Source organism: Vigna umbellata, chromosome 4, assembly GCF_029865625.1.
Source record: "Vigna umbellata cultivar VRB3 chromosome 4, Vumbellata_1.0, whole genome shotgun sequence".
Classification (NCBI taxonomy): domain Eukaryota; kingdom Viridiplantae; phylum Streptophyta; class Magnoliopsida; order Fabales; family Fabaceae; genus Vigna; species Vigna umbellata.
In genome coordinates this window covers 62,734,583-62,755,312 of record NC_142168.1, presented here as the reverse complement: position 1 = coordinate 62,755,312, position 20,730 = coordinate 62,734,583, and the positions used below count along the sequence as shown (strand labels likewise).

At 29.7% G+C, this 20,730-nt stretch overlaps 2 protein-coding genes across 2 annotated transcripts; one reads left to right on the top strand and one right to left on the bottom strand.

The window, feature by feature from the left end:
- Positions 1-7,801: 7,801 nt before the first annotated feature.
- LOC124842145 (bidirectional sugar transporter SWEET5-like) lies at positions 7,802-9,049 on the top strand. Its single transcript, XM_047318571.2, has 6 exons — positions 7,802-7,844; positions 8,014-8,050; positions 8,132-8,348; positions 8,431-8,592; positions 8,736-8,855; positions 8,939-9,049. The coding sequence occupies exons 1-6, from the start codon at positions 7,802-7,804 to the stop codon at positions 9,047-9,049; spliced, it is 690 nt and encodes a 229-aa protein (XP_047174527.2).
- Positions 9,050-12,592: 3,543 nt separating this feature from the next.
- On the bottom strand, positions 12,593-17,064 carry LOC148200856 (serine/threonine-protein kinase 52-like). The gene is made up of 6 exons (XM_088112944.1): positions 16,545-17,064; positions 15,891-16,012; positions 14,015-14,211; positions 13,746-13,920; positions 13,254-13,388; positions 12,593-13,143 (listed from the first exon to the last, which is right to left on the bottom strand). The coding sequence occupies exons 1-6, from the start codon at positions 16,867-16,869 to the stop codon at positions 12,937-12,939; spliced, it is 1,161 nt and encodes a 386-aa protein (XP_087969070.1). The 5' UTR covers positions 16,870-17,064; the 3' UTR covers positions 12,593-12,936.
- Positions 17,065-20,730: the final 3,666 nt, after the last annotated feature.

Sequence of the window (20,730 nt, the reverse complement as noted above, 5' to 3'; positions counted from 1 at the left end):
TCACCGTTCCCTCCCCACCCTTACCCTTTGATGAAGTTATACATACACCATTTTGTAAATGCTTTTTTCCCCTTTGCCTCTCTCCGTTCCTTTTTCTACCTTCTAGATTTTGCAATTTTAGTTTCACTAAAGACGTTTAAGTCAAAAGGGTCATAAGAACTTGTTACTATAGACTTGTAGCCGGCCGATCGAATATGGTGGTGTATTGGCTTGAAAGGACCGAGCGGTCCACGTGCATGAAAGAGTCTCACAGTCACTTGGTCCCGACAACAGTTAAACAGAGTTAAAGTGCAATCAAGGCAGCAACAACTACGGATAAGTGGTTAAGGTTTGCATTAATGACCATTAAGTGGTAAATTAATTTGTCAGATTCTTATAAACTCTATAAATAGAAGTTTAATGTGAAGGTAAACTGACTTTTCATCATTGAATTACTTTAGACCTACAAAGAAAAATTCTGACTCGGACGTCAGAGTGTATTCTCCAGGGCACCTCCCATACACCGATTGGTCACACAAAGCAAAGAGTTGAGCGAACGTTCAACACAGAAAGGAGTAGCACACAAGCGTCGTCCTCGTCCCATTAAAGCATAAACATAACTCTATTTTGATTATTTAAAAATAAAATAAAATATTTTTTAAAAAATTAAAACACAATTGAAACTTAAAGAAAAAAAATGAATAATTAAACCTTTAAACATTAAGATTTTATTTTGGTTGGGATGATAAATGTTCACATTGATACTTAACATGTGAACATTTTAACAAAAATAAAAAAACATAATAACATTTTTAATAAAATAAATTGTTAAATAATTATTTTTGTTTAAAGAAAAGTGTTATTCTTCTTTGGAATTTCTATTTACTTTAGATTATTGTGTCTTATATCTGTAAAGGTTGATATCATGTCTTGTTGCATGGTGATCAAGATTTCATGTCATTATTTTTACACGGTAAGTAGAGGTGTCAAATGAGCCCCTTTAATAAGATTTGGCCCTAGCCCATGTGGGTTGGGGCCAAAAAAGCCCACAGGGCCAAAAAAAACTCTTTATTAAAAAAGCCCACAGGGCTAAAAGTCCCTAAAGCCCTATAGGCCAGGGCCAGCCCATGGGCTTTCCTTTTTACAAAATTTAATGTCCAGAAACATAATATTATCATACAAGTAATCACAAATCATGTGTATTTTTTATCCAGCTTTCATTTTATCTTTGTTAGTAATAACTTATAACTATAATTGATTCATGTGTAATTATATTTTTTTACCAATAAAATTAATTTTCTACTTCATAACTGTTTCTATATTAATTAGTTTAATAATAATGCTTTTATACAATTATTCCTTAATTTCCAAATTTTGTTTTGATAATTTTTTCATCTTAATTTTGGTTTGTAAATTTGACGGTTCAGAGATATCCACATAAAATAGGTTTAAAAGTTAAAAAATTTAATTTAATTTGTAAAATTTTGATGGACTAACGAATTTATTTATAGATGGTAATCTATTTTGTCACTAGTTTAAATCAATATCATTCGATTAAGATTTGTGATCAAAATTACATTATTTTTAATTGGTGTGAACATGTTAAAATTTTGACTTAATAACTTTTTAACTTTTTTAATTTTCCAAATTTAATAAAATTAATATTTATTATTTACAAAGCTATATAATTCTTTTAAAAAAAAATTTATGAAACGTATAATGTAGTCATTTACATCAATTTATATATTTTTATGTCTTTTTCATATATTTTATATTATATTAATTTGTCTTTTTTATTAGTTTCTTGTTAAGAGACATTGATGTAATTTATTTATTATTATAATTATTATAATTTTTATTTATTTTATATGTTAATAATTAAATACAATAATAATTTTAATTTTAGTATTATAAATTATAACATTATATTTATTTAAAAATATTGTATCTATTATTTAATTATTTTTTATTACAATCGACTCAATTATGATAAATAATTCAATAAAAACGATCTTTGTTGGATAAAGATAAGTATGATTTTAAAATATTAATTTAATCTAAAAGGTTAGAAAAAAAAATCTGATTTTATAACCACTAGGATTACATCTAGATCTTGTATACTAACATATATGATATTTATAAGAATTTTGTCTAACAAGGATTTTCACTAAAAAGTTAGTTCTTTTATTACGTGAAATTAATTTTAAACTTTACAAAGTTTTGTGGTTTAATTTTTTAATGTATATATATCTATACAAAACATTCAACAAAAGAATTTTATATGTTAAACTATAAAAAATAAAAATTTTACACCGATATTAAAAATTCATCCAATCAGTAGATTTGAATTTAAAATCTATCCATAATTAATATTTCAAATATTTATATAAATATCAGAATTCGATTATTGAAAAATCGAATTTTCAACTGTGTTACTTTTATAATTTCTGTTTTGAAACTTTTTTCATTTTCTTTTAAATAAAAATAATAATAATAATTTTTTTTAACTTTTCAAAATAATAAAATTATATATTTAAAATGTACTTATAATTAAAAAATTATTTTAAATAAGTTTTTATAAAATCAATATTTATACATTTATATTTAATTAAAAAAATATTAAATATCATGTAAATTTTGAAAATTATTGAACTTGTAAAGTAAATAAAAGAAATAACTAAAAAAACATTAAAAGTGAATTAATTTAGTTTGGGGGCTAGCCCCATCCTAACCCTACCCCAGCCCACTTTATGTGGGGCTTTAGGGGTTGGGGCTTTTAAAAAGCCCCCTATTAAGTGGGCTAGAAAATTGGGGCTTGATTTTGGAAGGGGTTAGGGTCAACCCATGGGCTAGGGGCTCAAATGACACCTCTAACGGTAAGATTAAGTCAATCTTAGTAAATCGATTTTATTACGGTATAAAAAGGATTTAAAAAACAATGTCAAGTTAATTCAATGTATAAAACAATGGCAGAGTGACCAATTCATTAGTTTGATGTATTTTATTAAGGAATTTATTGAATAAAATAAATAATGAAAATTTACAATTATCAATTCAAATATTTTTTTATTCTCCATCACGAAGATAAATGGGAAGCCGAGTTTGCTTAAATAAAAGAAATATTTTTCAAATATAAAATTTTACATAATAATAATAATAGTGACAATTATTTTGTAAATACTAAAATGTAAATTAATATTTTATTTTATTTTAGGTGGAACAAATATATTATAAGCACAACACATATTTTACACGTTATGCATTTTCTAACTGAAAATTCTAGTTTTACATGACACGTTTTTAATGATGTTTCCGATGTCTTTCTAATATATATGAATGATTGGTAAAATATGTCAAATATTCTATTAAAGGATATTAGGTAATCAAATATTATTTTACTTATAATTTAAATATTATTATAATTTGTGCAGATTTGTGCACTTGTCATTTCTTTAATAGATGAAGAATCATAGGATCCTTGAATGTATATATATGGTACTCTACTCTTTGAAATAATATATCAGAATTATTTTTTAAACCTTTTATTATGGTATCAAGAGCCCAACACTGATATCTTCTACAATATAGGAATCAGTGCTTTTTTTATTGAATATTTCTGATGGCTTCTTCCGATGACAATCAATCCGAGAAACATGATTCTGAAACTTCCGCTGCTTCCAAGAGTTATATTTCTACTGCTGTCGAATTTGTGACCAAGTCAGGTATATCTAACTCTGGCCTTAATCTTTCTGTTGTTACTAAGGGTAGTGATTGGATAATTGATTCGGGTGCTACTAATCATATGACTTGTGATCCTTATATATTTACTAATTTTTCCTCTAATTGTTCCAAAACTGTTATTATTAATGTCAATGGAGTCTCATCTCCTTATTAACTCCTGATGTTTTATTTGTTCTTACATTAAACTGTAATCTTATCTCCGTTAGCAAGTTAACCAAATCACATTCTTGTGTTGACTTATTTTACCCAATCCATTGTCTTTTTCAGAACATCCATTCCAAGGAGAAGATTGCTAGTGGTAGAGAGAGTGAATGACTGTATTATCTTGAAAATGTCTCACAATCAAACCATAAAAGAGGGTTGGCTTGTCTTGTGAACGATCACATACAAGCTAAAAACAAAAAAGAAATTTGGTTGTGGCATAGATGGTTGTAGCATAGACGGTTGGCTCAATCTTCTCCATAGGTTTAGCTTGACTCTTCAGAGGTACCTTCTGATCCTATCTCTGATAATACTAATTTTGATGAAATTGATCATGGAATTGATTCTTGTTTGCGTGAGACCACCAACCAAACACTGAGTCTACTACTGTTCAATATATTTTTCCACCCCATTCTAACTGTGGTCAACCTCCAGTTAAATATGAACCAGACCTCCAACCCAAAGTTAAATATCCCATTAGTAAATATGTGTCATCTCACAGGTTATCTCAGTCATATGCATAATTTGTATCTCAATTATCTTCAATTTCCATTCCTAGTAATGTACATGAAGCTTTGGCAGATCCTAGATGGACTGAAGCAATGGTTGACGAGATGACAGCTTTAGAAAAAAACAACACTTGGGATCTTGTGTCCTTACCAAGAGGGAAGAAAACTGTGAGCTACAAATGGGTCTTTACAATTAAGCATAAAGGTGATGAAACTATTGAGAGGTATAAAGTACGACTTGTGGCTAAAGGTTACACTCAGTCTTATGATGTAGATTACCAAGAGACGTTCACACCGGTAGCCAAGCTCAATACTGTGAGAATACTTTTGTCGCTAGCTGCAAACCAAGATTGGCCTCTTCTACAATTTGATGTGAAAAATGCTTTCCTACACGGAGAAATTTCAGAAGAAATTTATATGGATTCTCCACCAGGCATGACTGATTCAATTGGAATGAAGGTTTTCAAATTAAAGAAGGCTCTATGTAGATTAAAACAATCCCCAAGAGCATGGTTTAGAAGGCATACCAAGTCTATGGAGACTTTTGGCTATAGAGCAAGTAACTCTGATCACACCTTATTTTTTAAGAGAGGAAAAGGAAAAATTACAGCTTTGATTATATATGTAGATGACATGATTGTTACAGGAAATGACCAAGATGAGATTTCTAGTTTACAACAATACCTTGCATCTGAATTTGAGATGAAACAACTTGGAAACCTCAAATATTTTTTGGGTATTGAAGTAGCTAGATCAAAACATGGTATTTTTCTATGCCAAAGAAAATATACTATTGATTTACTATCGAAAATTGGGCTGCTTGGGAGTAAACCAGCTGATACACCAATTGAGCAAAATCATAAACTCTTTCAATGTCAAATTCAGCAAGCATAGACAGAGGAAGATACCGAAGGCTGGTAGGAAAATTAATTTATTTGTGTCATACACGTCTAGATATCACCTATGCAGTGAATGTTGTTAGTCAATTTATGCATGACCCACGAAAGCTTCATATGGATGTTGTTGAAAGGATTTTGAGATATTTGAAGTTCGCTCCTGGAAAATGAATTTTGTTCTCAAATCATGAAAACTTAAAGGTAGAAGGGTACAATGATGCAGATTGGGCAGGTTCAAAAGATGGTAGAAGATCTACCTCTGGATACTTTACTTTTGTAGGAGGGAATCTTGTAACTTTGAGGAGTAAAAAACAATCTATAGTACCAAGATCTAGTATTGAAGCAGAATTCAGAGGCATGATACTAGGTGTATGTGAACTTTTGTGGATTAAAAATGTGCTATCAGATTTGGGCTTTAAACAAAATGAAGCTATGATTTTGTACTGTGACAATACTTCGGCTATAGCAATTGCTCACAATCTTGTGCAACATTATAGAACAAAGCATGTGGAGATTAATAGACATTTCATCAAAGAGAAGCTTGAAGCTGAAATAATTTTGTTTCCTTTTGTAAGATCAGAATTGTAGTTGGCTGATGTTCTCACCAAAGGAGTGTCAAGAAGATTGTTTAATGAGTCTTTATTCAAGTTGGAAATGTGTGATATCCATGCACCAACTTGAGTGGGGTGTTAAGATAGACAAAATATTCTATTAAAGGATATTATTAGACAATCAAATATTATTTTAGTTATAATTTAGATATTATTATAATTTGTGCAGATTTGTGCACCTTGTCATTCCTTTAATAGATGAAGAATTATAGGATCCTTGAGTCTATATATATGGTACTCTACTCTTTGAAATAATACATCAGAATTATTCTTTAAACCTTTTATTAGTGATGACTTTTTTTTTTTTACCGACCATGATCCCAATTGTTATTAAGAGTGAAAACAAAAGTCGAGAGAGATTAATGTTGATCTATTTTCATGACTTACCCTCTGTTCGTTTGAGCGGATTTCCCTGTAGATGGGATTTAAGAAGATGGAAATGCGGGATTTTTTTTGTTCGCTTGAAAAGAAATGAGGGTGATACTGGGGATGGAAATGCGGGATTGTTTACCAACTCCCATCTCTCATGTTAGGAGAGATTTGAAGGGATTTGGTCTAATTTTATTATATTACCCTTATGGCTTTAATAATAATAATAATAATAAAATAATTATTATAATAATAATAATAAAATAATAATAATTATAATAATAATAATAATAAATAGTAATAATAATAATACATTTTTTTCATATTAAAAATTAATTTTTATTTTTTTCTTTTCTTATAATAATTTTTAGAATTATATATAATATTAATAATTATAATTTTATATTATTTTTACTATTAAATATATTTTAATAATCTTCAATTTTTATTAATTAAAATCTTTAATTTTTACTAATTATAATATTAATAATTATCATTTTATATTACTTTAATAATTAGGGGTATTTTGGTAATCTTTCATTTCTATTCATTAAACAATTTGTTTTATTTATAACATCAATCAAATCCTACACTGATTCTCATAAACTTTACTTCCAAATCCACTCTCAATTATCTCCAAATCCATTCAAACAAACAACAAAAAATTCACCTTCAAATCCTCTCAAATCCATCCACTCACTCTCCCCCAAATCCTCTCCTCCAAGTGAACACACCCTTAGTGTCCATATATAAGACTAAAATCCGTACATTCATATTTTAAACAAAAGTCTTCTTGTAAATTCATATTTTAAAAGAAAGAAAACTTATTAAAGGAAATTCAATTATATTAATTATGACAATTGATGTAAGTACGATTATTAATATTTATATTAACTTAGATTATAATTGTAGTTGTCAAGTACATTGTTGAATTTAATGTTACGACATTTGATTAGGGTTCCCATTTATTTTAAATATGAGTAAATGTTACAGTCACTGTTACAGTTATAATATGTATATATATAATAACAGTGATATACATAGCATAACCAGGCAGATCTGTGAGGTAAATTTGTGATGTGTATGGTCATATTTGAGGTGATTGTGTGAGGGTTATAAGTAATCTGACTTACCGTAAAAAGAAAGTCGTTCCTATTTTTTTTACTGTACAAATCCTATCATTCATTTAGAAATACAAATGTAAAACAAACTTTATCCGTAGAAATTCTCTAACTTCCTTTTTTAATGTTTGTGGTAAAATGCTGACAGTTAGTTAGTTGAAGAGAGAGTTCCATATAAAGAGTACATGTTTGTCGCTCGAACGCAAGTTGATAAATCAACACTTCAAACCTAGTTTCTTGGGTTCTGATAACTTATATATGGCCACAATTGTTACCTAAAAAAATGACAACAATTTCCATTCAATAAATCGGATTACTTTACTTTCGTAGTTTATTCTTCACCGTGATTAGTTTATTCTTTCCATATTGTAGCCATGGTTAACTCCGAAGCAGTAAGAACTGCAGTTGGAATAATTGGTTTGTTCTCCAAAATCTTACAATTTCATGTTTTTTTTAGTTTGTTTTCCTTTCCCATGAGCAGGTACTTTCTAAATGTTTTTCAAGTGGTCGTTTCATCTGATATAATTACGAAAAACAGAAAAAAGGACATAAAAAGTAACTAATATGGTTATTATTTGTTGCACAGGAAATGTCATTTCTTTTGGTTTATTCATGTCGCCAGTGTAATCTCTCTTTCTATATCCATTCTCAATTGATAATGATGGTGTGGGCATAACAACTGATATTGGAACTGTAATTTGCAGACCTACATTTATTTCGATATTTAAGGCAAAATCAGTACAAAATTTTAGGTCAGATCCATACATGGCAACCATATTGAACTGTGGTGTGTGGGCATTCTATGGACTGCCCTTCGTAACAAAAGATAACACTCTTGTCATCACAATTAATGGATTTGGCTTCTTCCTTGAAATCTTCTACGCTCTCGTCTTCTTTATTTACTCAACCTGGAGCAAGAGGGTGAGCAAAAAATACCAACTTTAAAAATGTAATAATATATTCTTAAGTCCCTAATTAATGGATGTTTTCTAAACAATTTCAGAGGAAGATCTTGCTCATCTTCCTTGGTGAAATCATCTTCCTTGCGTTACTGGTGTTTTTGGTGATGACCTTTGTTCACACCCCCAGCCGAAGAAAGGTGATTGTTGGACCTATCTGCATATTCTTCAACGTCCTTATGTATTTTGCACCCTTGACTGTAATGGTACGTACGTGTAATCATAACTCTGCAAATTTATTTCTTTTCTTAAATATTTATGCATATCTATCATAGTGGTTTGGTTTGGTTATCATCTATTTTTGGTTTCATTTGAAAACCAAAAAAATTAAAAAAAAAAAAATGAGCAGAGACAAGTGCTTCGAACCAAGAGCGTGAAATACATGCCTTTCTTACTTTCATTCGCCAACTTCGCCAATGGAATTGTGTGGACAACCTATGCCTTGCTTAAGTGGGATCCATTCATCGTGGTAATTATTATTTTTATGATTCCGTAATGAAAAAGGAAAAGGGTGAGAACTTGAAAAAACTAACTAAAGTTTTTAAATGGCAGATTCCAAATGGTTTGGGAACACTTTCTGGGCTGTTACAGCTCATCCTCTACGTTGTTTTTTATCGAACAACCAACTGGGATGAAGACGACGAACCCGCTAACATCATATGATTTGTGCTTGGAAACTCACAGAAGATACAAAGTCAAGGGACAAAAAGAATAAGAGTTTGTTTCAACATAAAGTTGGAAGTCTTTTTCAGAGCTTCTGACCGTATTTCTGTTTAAGAAAAAGGAAAAAAAAAGTTGTGTTTTTATAACCAAGTTCCCAACAAAACTCCTGGCTCGTATTGAAACATGCATTAATCAATGGTTGTAGTTTTTGAATAACAGCATTGATGTCTGGTAAAGAGCAATGTTGTTGGCTTTAAAGATGTATATGCTCATCTGAGCTCATGGGAATATTTTTTTGGCATGAATAATAGCGGGTGACAGCTGAGAAATTTCAAACATTATGAGTTATACTTCTCAACATTTTTTTAAACCATACTTGTTCTTTGTCATATCAAATTATGTTTTATAGTACTACGCGGAATCTTATATAGGATATATATATATAGATAAAAGGTAAAAGAAGCCATATTATTAATCATGAATGCATAAATGTGTGCTATTCTCACTTCTGAATGCACAAATTTAATATAAATCCTGCTCATAAATGAAATTTGTATTAAATGTACATCAAACATAAGCTTAAACTCATCCTATGAATTTGAACCTTATATACATATATAAATCAGACATCAAATCTATTATTAGCACGCCACACAATCCCACCAAATTAGTTTTCAGTAGTATTTTCACAGTTTTCTTTTATAGCACTTGAAACACTCCCCCAGTATTTTGGTTATACCATCGAGGAAGGAAAAAAAAAGTAATATATTACTGTATTAAAATTAGGAATTCTCGTGTCGTTTAAATTAATTTACTTTAATATTAATCTTTTTTTTAAATATATGTTCAATTTAATTATGATAACTAAAATCAACAGGTTAAATTAGAGTATAAATACACTAATTACATCAAAGGGACAGTATTTCATAGTTTATTTCAGGTAGATAAAAACGGCTTTTTTTTTTTTACAAATTTTGATGCATCTATAGTTTTCTCAATTTGATTTGCATATTATGAGTATATATATAACAGGTTTTTCTTCTCTATAAATGAATGAATCATCCTCTGTTACTAGACGAATTGAATATAGATGAAAAATAATCACTAACAATCATCTAATTCCACAACAATCATCTAGTTTATGATTTGTATGAATGATTGATTAGCTTGTATTTTTTATTGTTAGTTTCACTAGTATTTCATAGTTCATAACATATTTTTCTTAATAGTAACTCAAATTAATATGTCAAATTGTTTAATAGAATATATTAAATTTCATCAAACTGTTAAAAAGAAAAACAAATTTATATTGATATATTAAAGATAAAAAATCAACAAAAACAAAAATGATTATTTATAAAGAATATTATTTCATTCGTGATCAATTCAATAAATTTGTTCTGATCTAGTTGTCTGAATATTGAGAGACACAAGGAAAATTGGAAAAAGGAAGAACTTCGAAGAACGCAGGGGAGTTTTAAGTATAACTTCTCTTTTCTCTACACTTTCTTTATGTATTTGAAGATAACTCTTATTATTGTGAGCAACTAATCTTTCCTTTTTGAACTTAAAGTAATTCATTTAACTTATAATCCTTTGGATATAGATATGATATCCTATTAATAATGGTTTTTTATTCTATTTTTAACATTAAAGTGACTTGATTACTCATTATTTAATTTGTTTTTAGATTCTATATTTTTTATCAGCAAATAGATTGTGATTGTAAAGCATTTTTTTAACATATTCAAATCAAATAAGATTAATTTCAAAGATTAGGAATAGATTTGTAGTTATTAATTGAACAAGTTCTTAAAATTAATGCAATGCACTAATACACTGTGTGTCACATGTAAGTATTCAGTACATATTTTAGGATAAGATTAACTTACTGATACTTATCATTAAAGTTCAAAATATATGAAACATATACTTTTACAATGAGAATACTTTATAACTTAAAATGACACAATCCACCAAAGTTTCGTCTTGCCGAAGGCGAATCTGAAGCAGAACATTACCAGAAATCATCATGGTTGATGGTCGGAGGTCGTAGAGTAAAAAGTGTCTTACATTTGCGGGAAGAAGAACATGCAAAATATGAAAAATGGTATACCAAAAACCAAAAAGTAAAAACATGGGTATTGATGTTTCCGAGGCCAAAAATCATGAAAAGATATCTTCACTTACCTTTGACATTGTAAATGTTTTGTAAAAAACATTCTATGATAGAAGTGATGGATTACATGTGTTTGTTCAAAATCAAAGAGTACTCAATGCATAACAAAATAATAGAACCTTTACTGAAGTAGTCATGAAGGAGCTTCATGATGTAAAGTCATATCAAAAGTCAATTGATAACTTGAGGGTACATATATTTCAGAATGAACTAGATAATGATTTTGACCAAGTTCATGAATAAATAAGCTCAAGCAACAGTTGAGATCTTAGTATGGATGTAGGATATCCAGGGTTTACCAAGAGGATTACTTGGACAAAATTCTTTCTAAATTTGACATGGAAAAGGTAAAACCTATTACAATACCCATTGCAACTCATTTCCAAGTTATCATCAACCCAATTTTCAGATTGATGATGATAAGGAAAAAACTGTCACGGATACCATATGCTAGTGTCATTAGAAGCATAGTGTAAATTATGATCCGGATTTAGCTGAGTTAAGTTCATATGCAGATATTTATTAGGGACCAAAACCTTAAGGCTTGTGTACAGTACATTTGTTTAAGGAAATTGACCAATCAGAGTTTTATTGATTTAAATCAAACTCGGGAGACTTGACACGAGGAGATCAATGAAAAGGTATATTTTTACTTATTTGCGAATGCAATTAATTGAAAAACGCCATACTACACACTCTGCACATTCAACCACAGAGGACAAAGTACGTAACTGTCATAGAGGCGACTTTGTGGATTAAAGAGATTATCAATGTACTAGAAGTTGAGCATAAACATTGAAGTGCTATCCACTTGTGCAAGAACTGTATGTACCTTGAGCATACAAAACACAATGACATTACATTCCATTTTATTAGAGATGTAATCGATGATGAATCTTTAAAGTGGTAAAAATTCACACATTTGATAATCAAGCATGTATGATTACCAAAATAATTCATTGATGAAATTCAAGATGCGCCTTGACAAACTAAATATAAAGTCAGTTGGTGCTGATAGGAATAGAAGAAGTTGGCGAGGATTGGAAAACTTTGAGGTGGTACATCAAGGTGAAAAGTTTAGAGTATGGTTGGCATCAATTGTATTTCAAAGGTCGAACAATGGTGGAAGAAGGTAGTTTTCTTTTATTCATGCAAAAACTCATATTGCCTACGTAGAAACTCATTTTGCTTGAGTGAAAATTCAAGTTTTTTGTATACTTTTCTCTGATAATTATAACAAAAAGGAAGAATGCAATGGTTCTTTAACCTATTAAGAGATTTTTCTTTCAGAAGAACTTGTATTCAAGTGATCAAAGAGGTTTTACTTCTGGTTTAACAAAAGCAAGTATTGGTTTCAAAGCAAATGGATCCAACTTAATATCATCAATTATGATTGCGAGTATGTGATAGTATAATGAAGATCCTGCAAGTTACAAGTCAAATCCGGCAACATTGCCAAGCAGAAAGTAATACTCATACCCACAGAACCCAAACCAATGTGGGGAAAAAAGGTAAAAGAAAATCAGAGGTACAGTTTTACACACCCAACATATTGACATGTCACCAGCTCCTCCTACCTGTACCCCTTACTGTGTATTTGTCTCATCTAGTATCCAAATACTGCTTTCTCACTATAGATACAAATTGATTCTTCAAATAGTGAAAAATCACTATAACCAAATTGTCTGCAAGACTAATGAATAAACCTTCAAGGCCCTCTATGCTTGCGGAAGCAAAAACAACCCTGTTGCTGATCATGAGGGATCATACCTCCACCTTTGGTTGTGTCAATGGCTTCCAGCATGGAAACTACCTCATCCATCTCCGGTCGCTTATCTGGAGTGGCATCCCAGCATTTCTTCATGACATTTGCCAGAGAACTTGGGCAACATCTTGGCATTTCTGGTCTCAAATTCTAAAATTCCAACAGAACATAATAATCATAATGGATCCATAAACACAGAACAGTGATAAACAGTCACTGCTGAAGTGAGGAAATCAATCAAAACAGAGAAGAAAATATACCTGTCGAACAACGGCTGATGTAATCTCTGAGAAACTTAGGTCAGGATATGGCATGTCACAACAATATATTTCCCATAAACAGATGCCGAAACTGTACACATCACATTTCCTGTTATAGGGGTTGCCATTTAAAACCTGTACACCATCCCCGATGGGAAAACAAAAGTAAATATTCAATTACAAAGATTTTTCTCTGTGATCAATTAAATATTTTTTTCTCGTCTTTTTCTTCTCTTATTCACAGTTTCACAGTATATGATGCCACATGAAAGTCGTCATTTACCCTCATTGAATAGCTCTAATCTTGAAATGAAAATTGGAAACACCTATCCTCACTTGGATGAAATATTGGGACAGGATATGCTAATTCCCCATAACATGAAATATATTGGTACACAGCATGCCTTTTTGAACTAAGGCTTCCGATGTGTCACAAATACTAGTACAATAATATCTAATTTGTAAAGGATTGTTCAGGTATTGACTACTCACCTCTGGAGCCATATAACCAAGAGTACCAGTCTCCCCAGTCATATCGTTAGGATTTGATGCCTCAACACGTGCAACCCCAAAATCAGCAATTTTAACTGTGCGTGTCTTGTCCAACAGCATGTTTTCTGTCTTCACATCTCTATGGACAATCTTCTGAGAGTGAAGATAACTCAGCCTGTAAAACCAAGTGAATTCAGGTTGAGTAGTTGCACACAAAAATTACGATAATTATTGGCTCAACCGCTAAACAAGGTGGAAAAAATAGATACCCTCTTGCAAGATCAAGTGCCAGCTGAATGACAATCTTAAAAGCTAGCTTCCTCCTCCTGTTCTTTATTAGGTATGATTTCAGATTTCCTCCAGCAAGATACTCCACAACAACACAACAGAAATTGCTTGGCATGCCAATCAGACCATTATCAGTTTGTATCTGCAATTCTGAAGACCCCATTGTTGCCCCTATAAACTGAACATGGAATGTAAATGGTTAAAAAATATTGGGTAGAAAAATGTTTGCAGAAACATGTACAATGCCCTTTGGGAAAAGAGAAAAACAAATCATCTGCAAATATCTAAAGATTGAACAAGAAAGTGTCATGATGAGAAACCAAAACAAGCATTAGGGGGGCAAGAAGCTCATGCTCCACACCTAAATGCATCTTCTGTACCAGATGCGTAGGACAAATGGACAAAGTCCAGACTTGGGTGCCCCAACATACTGAATGAATTAAATTGAATCTAATGAAGATACAAGGTATCTTTCCTTGAGTTAGAAAAATTTGAAGTTCATTTTGAGGAGAACGTGTAATAGACAGATAAACTTTTCCGAAGAAAAGGTTGCCCATAAACAATAGAAACCGGAAGACTAGAAGTTTCATTGAAAGTAAATTTCAAAAATGCTGGCAGGCTGTCAAAACTTTATCTAAAATCTTTATGCAACAGAAACATGGATGCTGAACCAAATGGAAAAAGTCTATTCACATTTATTTTCACCCTCCATTGTGAAAAAGACTAGTTCGAGTTCAGAACACAGTAAATTTTCTATAATTAACATAGAATAAGCAGATGTCAAAACTGACTCCATTCTACGTGAAGATATTAGTATTCAATTTTAGATCAACAGAGTATAAAACAGATTAACAAGCTATAAACTAAGAGCCCCATACTTCAGCTAGAAAGGTTGTAGTTAAATTGTGTGTTCTATAATCAACTCATAAAGGATAGGCAATGTTACTGTCAACAGAGATCTCCTCAAAACTGCTTTTTAAAAAATGAAAATAATAAACTCCAAATATGTTAAAGTGCACTCAAGTAGAGATTATATTAAAACTTCTGGAATTCAAGCACTGTATCCCCGTTAATAAGGTTAGTATAATATGAGAATAATGCCACAAGTTAATGCAAGCAGTGTACCTCTGAATATTCTTTACCACCAATATCAGATTATAGACAGAGAAACAATATGAAAGAAAAACATATCTAGGACAGTTAAGCTCATATGTTGTGAAGAAACTTCAATTTTATACGAATAGTATATTTTCAGCTCCATATTATACTTGTATTTCTCATATTTCAGTATTTTTCCAATAAAGGTACAGTAGGCTAAATGCATACCTCATGTTCTTAAAACAAAGTGCATGGAAATTTCAAACAACAAGGATAATAGTAGTGGCCCTCATCCACACAAAAGCAAGTCCTTGTACAATTTCAAGCAAATTCTAGTTGAATGTAATGGAAGGAGAATATAGAAAGAAGGTGGAAAAGTGGGAAGATATAATTAAGAAGGAAATCCCTGAAACATGAAACCAGCAAAAATCTTGGTATCCTTGAGAATTAAAAGATTTTTATCAGAATACCTATCCACTTGAATACCTTGTATGACATTATTAATTCATTACATTTAAGTATGCTAAGGCATATTTAAAAAGGAGGACTGATTTGCATTCTATTGAAAATGAACGCTCACCTGATAACACAAATTCATAGGACCTAATATGGCAGAAAATTCTATGTTTGGATGGATCCCTCCACCCAAATAAAATCAAATAATATTAGCATACACAATTATGAAATAACAAGCTCAACATGTTATGATGACAATTGCACAAACAAGAATACACTGACGACAAAGAAATTAAAATCAACCTTTGTGACATTGGGATGATCAAGTTTATGCCAAACAACAACTTCCTGTGTAAAAGCTGCTCTCAGGGAGGCAATTTCTGCTTCTGTCCTTTGTCCTTCCTCACCCCAGTCCAACAATTTCACTGAACATTAAGTAACCACAATAACTAGGATCAGTAAAGGCAGAAAAAGGAAACACAAATTCTACTCAAAGAAGAAATAATCACTGAAACAAAAAACACCATGTTTATTCATTCTCCACACCAGAAAACCAAATCCACAATGGGGTCACTTAGAATTCTACATCACTAAAAGCCCAATCCCAAATTTTACTATTATTCCCGTAAATTCAACTCCACACTAAACCATTCTAAAAGTCAACTCTTTTCCAGAAAATCCTGCGAGCAAGGGAATTAATTCATTAACTGGAGTAATTTGCTACAAGTAATAATTTTGAAGATGAAACTAAGAGCTTTTAGAATTTCATCCATGGGTGTTTATTCATACAAATTAAACAGTTAACCCACTTGTTGAAACTAAAAATGATAATAACTTGAAGATCGCTAAAAAGGACATATGTGTAAATAAATTCCTCCCAGTTGAAGTTTGGTGATTGGGAGATTAGACATCTGAATCTGATAAGTAAAAATGGATCAGTTGAAAGGAACAACTAACCAGCAACATCTTGAGTATCATAAACACCACGATGAACAGTGCCAAAAGTGCCACGAGCTATGACACTTTTGATGATGAGTTTAGAAGGATCAATCTCCCAGTCCTGCTTTTGCTTCTTGAGACTTAGCCTAGCAGAGGCGGGTCTGAATTTGGGAGAGGCAGTGGCACTGGTGTGAACATGAACCTGATCAGCATCTTCGTCCTCATCAGAACGCTTTTTCTTATCTATGGTGAGCACCTTGTTGAGGTGCCTCTCCAACTGTTCATCTATGCTCTTCAGATCAATCTGATCCGCCCTCACAAACCCATCACTGCTTTCCTTCATCTTCTTCTTTTTCTGTGCCTCCCACACAATTAACAAAAAGAAGAAAAGAGGGAGAGAATTATGGGTCTAAGATGTTTCAGTTGTTGTTGGTGTGTTGCCTGATGATGGTGGTGGTGTTGATGATCTTGTTCTTCTTCTTCTTGCTCTTTCTCTTTCTCTCATCCATGTGGCCACATGGAACTGTCTGCTCATAACGTGTCTCTCTGACCCACTTTTAATAATAATAATAATAATAATAATTCACTCTTTTCTTTTATAATAAAAACAATAACTGTTATGTATTTTTTTTCTCTCTCTTTTACTCGTCACAGTCGGCTTCCTTACAGGGACAATAATAGGAGAGTGAAAAGTAAAAGTAACCATTAAAGTAAAAGTAACCATTAAAGTAAAAGAAAATAAGATTAACTCATTTTAATCTTATGTTCAAATAACAAAATATTGAATTCCTCTTAATCATTGTCTTTGTAATTAATTAAATTATCCCATTAATTTTTTATCTTTTAATTCGTTTAGATTTTTAGTTGTTAATATCTCTCTAACATATTTTAACTATTTTTTCAAAATTTCTATCATTTTATATTTTAGATAATCATTCTTTCAAATTCAAATAAGTATACACAAACAAAAGTCATCAGTATAATAACAAATTTATATGTTAAAAATTATAAAATGTTAAATTATAATAATTGTCTAAATTTTTAATTGATCCATTGTTTTGATATTGGCATGATATTTAGTAGTTAAAGAAATTTGTGGAATTAAAATGTTTGCTTAATTAGTAGTAAAGAAAGTTTATTAATTTTTGTAAGTTATAAATATTAACATGATTATTGGTCTTTGAGTTTATTGGATTTAATTAGTTATTAATTGTTCATGTTTTGATTATTGAATAGTTATTACTACAACTATAGAAGACTGTAAGTACATTATATGTAAATTTATTATTTATGTAATAATTTAAGTAGATTTAATATGTTAATTTGAGATATTACAATTATTCTCTCTACTGTTATGGGTAAGTAAGTTTTAGATTATACTTTGAAATCCAACATCTTATTCATGTAAAAGAATTAGAAAACAAAAAGTTAATGTTAATGTGGTTTTGGTCCGGTGTTTATGACAGTCAAAAACTGGATGCAGACAAATTGCCCATATAAAATTTTCAGAGTTTATTTTATTTTTTACCTGTTATGGATGATTGCCGACTGTAGGTCGGTCCAATTTTCAGAAAGAAAAAAATAACGGAAAATACATTTTTTTAAATAGATAAATATTAAATTTTATTCGTATAATTTAAAATAAAAATTCAATTAATTCTCTACAAAGTGTACATATAAATTATTTTAGGTTATTACATATTTATTTATAACATGTGTTATTAATTAATTATACTGACTACTTTAATATCCCGTATTTCTTCTCTAATATAAACTAATTTAATATTATATAATTAAATATTTTTATTTTTTTCTACCAGTTGTCTTGAAAATGTTTTAGGAAAGCGATAATATATTTTATATTATCTAATTATAAAATAACTGAAAGTGATATATCTTATTTTATTTTATTGATTATGAATAATATATTCTGTAACTGAGTTTACTAATCAGTCTTTTTCTAATATGGTATTCTATTTGTTTAATAAAATTAAACTAAAATTAAATAATAAGTTATCAAGTATCATGCACAAATTAATGCACAAATTAATGTACAAATTAATGTAGCAAAAAGTCTTTTCAAATATTAAAGTTTGTTTGTTTTTTTCTTAAAAACACAAGGTAAAACTATTAAATCACATGGGAATCGATATATCATATTCAGATTTTTTGCCCTTAAATAGTAATTATAAGGTTTGATATTGTTAATCTCAATTAGCACAAAGAAATATATTTGTTTGAACCAATCTTATTAAATGTATATGTTGTGCAATCTAATTATTGAATAAAGTTAAGACCAATTTTCAGGACATTTACTTCTTTAACTTTAATAGTAAGTAAAATATCATATAAAAAGTATGTGGCTAACAATCATAGGAGGAAAATTTTGAAAGCATAAAAATAAGGAATTTTTTAGACAGAAGAAGGTAGCTTTAGAAAAAAAATTCGGTTTTCAGTTTAAAAAACTTTTATTAAAATGCTATTAAGCTTTTTATTAAAAGGATCAACATATTTTTATAAAATAATAAAAATGTGTACATTTACAATGTACTCAATTAAGATTTTTGAATTTTTTTAGAAAATTTGATTCAATAAAAGTTAAATATATAGCATGAATTTTATTTTCACAATCTAATGCATTGGATGGCATAAGATGCTATTAACTGAGAAAAATATATGAGGCAATAAATTATGCTCTTAAGGTATGTATGAATATATTAAGCATAGTTATATTTGAAAGTTATCCGTTTAAAATAAAATTAAAAATAATTATATATTGAAAAATGTGTTATGATGTTCTTCCCATGCCTTTTGGAAATTTGAGTGGGGAACTCATCCACCTTGGCATTTAAAGTTGTCTCTTACCAATGAATTTCATTGAAAAATAAGAAGGAAAAGCTCTGATTGCTTCATCATCTATTGAAAAACATGATACAACAGACTCTTTATGCACCAAATCGGTTGACTTAATCTTAAATGCTAATTAAATGCAAAGTTGCCAATTGTGACAGCAAAATTATCAGTTCATATTTACATTTGTTCCAACATTTTCACTGATGTTGCTTTCGTATTAAAAGTGAAATAATTAACATATTTATTTATCTAAAACTTTAATTTCTATTTATCTAAAACTTTAATTTCACAATATTTCTTATCTACTTATTTTTATATTTTTAAATAAAATTATTTTATCTAAACAGAATTAGGTGTTGACATAACTTTATTAGACTGTATTCTTTTAGTATATCTATTAGGTCATATGGAAACTATTTTGTCTTCACCACCCCCATACATAACTTTTTCTCTAACGTTATGATTTTGCAATAAAATGGAGATGATTTTTTGTATGTTTGTCTGATAATACATATAAAAGAATTGAAAATTTAATAAAGAATTTTTCATTTTAATAGTCAGATAACTCAAACCTCCTAGCTATATGAATCCTAATTTAATCTCCTTCAGTCTATACCAACTTTCTACTACTTGAATGATGTGAGAAAATTAACTTTTATGAGAAGGTCTATTCCCTTAACAATATTCGATGTTATTATCTATACACGTCATCTTATGTTTAAATATTCTTTATTTATCCGATTATAACTATGTTTATATATTTTTTATTATCCGATTAAAACTAAGCTTATATAATTATCTTTTACTACCTACTCCCAATCAAGTTAGTTCATTCTTATATATCTTCAAGTTTAAAGAATACAATACGTTAGGGTCGATGCCTTATGCGTCCCCGTTAATGATTTTATTGTTCCAATGTTATACAATCAATGTTGCTATCCATACATCTTATCTTACATATATCTTCTATTCTATATTTTTTTATTGTTTGATTATAACTAAGTTTATATGTCTATGTATGATCACCTTTGAAAAAACTTTACATGAACCTATATTTAGTTGAGTTTACAAATGTACTCCCGAATTAAAAAAAGTTTGTAAGTCAAACCAATATATAATTAACATTTCTCCTATTCAACTATATTATATTATAATATATATATATATATATAATATATATATATATATATATATATATATATATATATATATATATTAAGTAGCTAAGTCATTTCTTCATTAGGCAGTAGGTGAACTTCGAAATTATGGCCAATGAAGAAAACAAGAGAGAAGAACGTTAGGTGTTGAATCACTACACTTGAAAAATCGAATATGAGAATCGATATATATA

Bases quoted from the DNA above. Each gene is read 5' to 3' on its own strand.
- LOC124842145 (XM_047318571.2), top strand. From the start codon at position 7,802: ATGGTTAACTCCGAAGCAGTAAGAACTGCAGTTGGAATAATTG. The intron at 7,845-8,013 runs GTTTGTTCTCCA...TTTGTTGCACAG, and splicing joins AACTGCAGTTGGAATAATTG to GAAATGTCATTTCTTTTGGT. The intron at 8,856-8,938 runs GTAATTATTATT...TTTAAATGGCAG, and splicing joins AGTGGGATCCATTCATCGTG to ATTCCAAATGGTTTGGGAAC.
- LOC148200856 (XM_088112944.1), bottom strand. From the start codon at position 16,869: ATGAAGGAAAGCAGTGATGGGTTTGTGAGGGCGGATCAGATTGATCTG. The intron at 14,212-15,890 runs GTTGATTTTAAT...TTCCATGTTCAG, and splicing joins ATCATCCCAATGTCACAAAG to TTTATAGGGGCAACAATGGG. The intron at 13,144-13,253 runs GTATATTTTCTT...TTGGAATTTTAG, and splicing joins CATCAGCCGTTGTTCGACAG to AATTTGAGACCAGAAATGCC.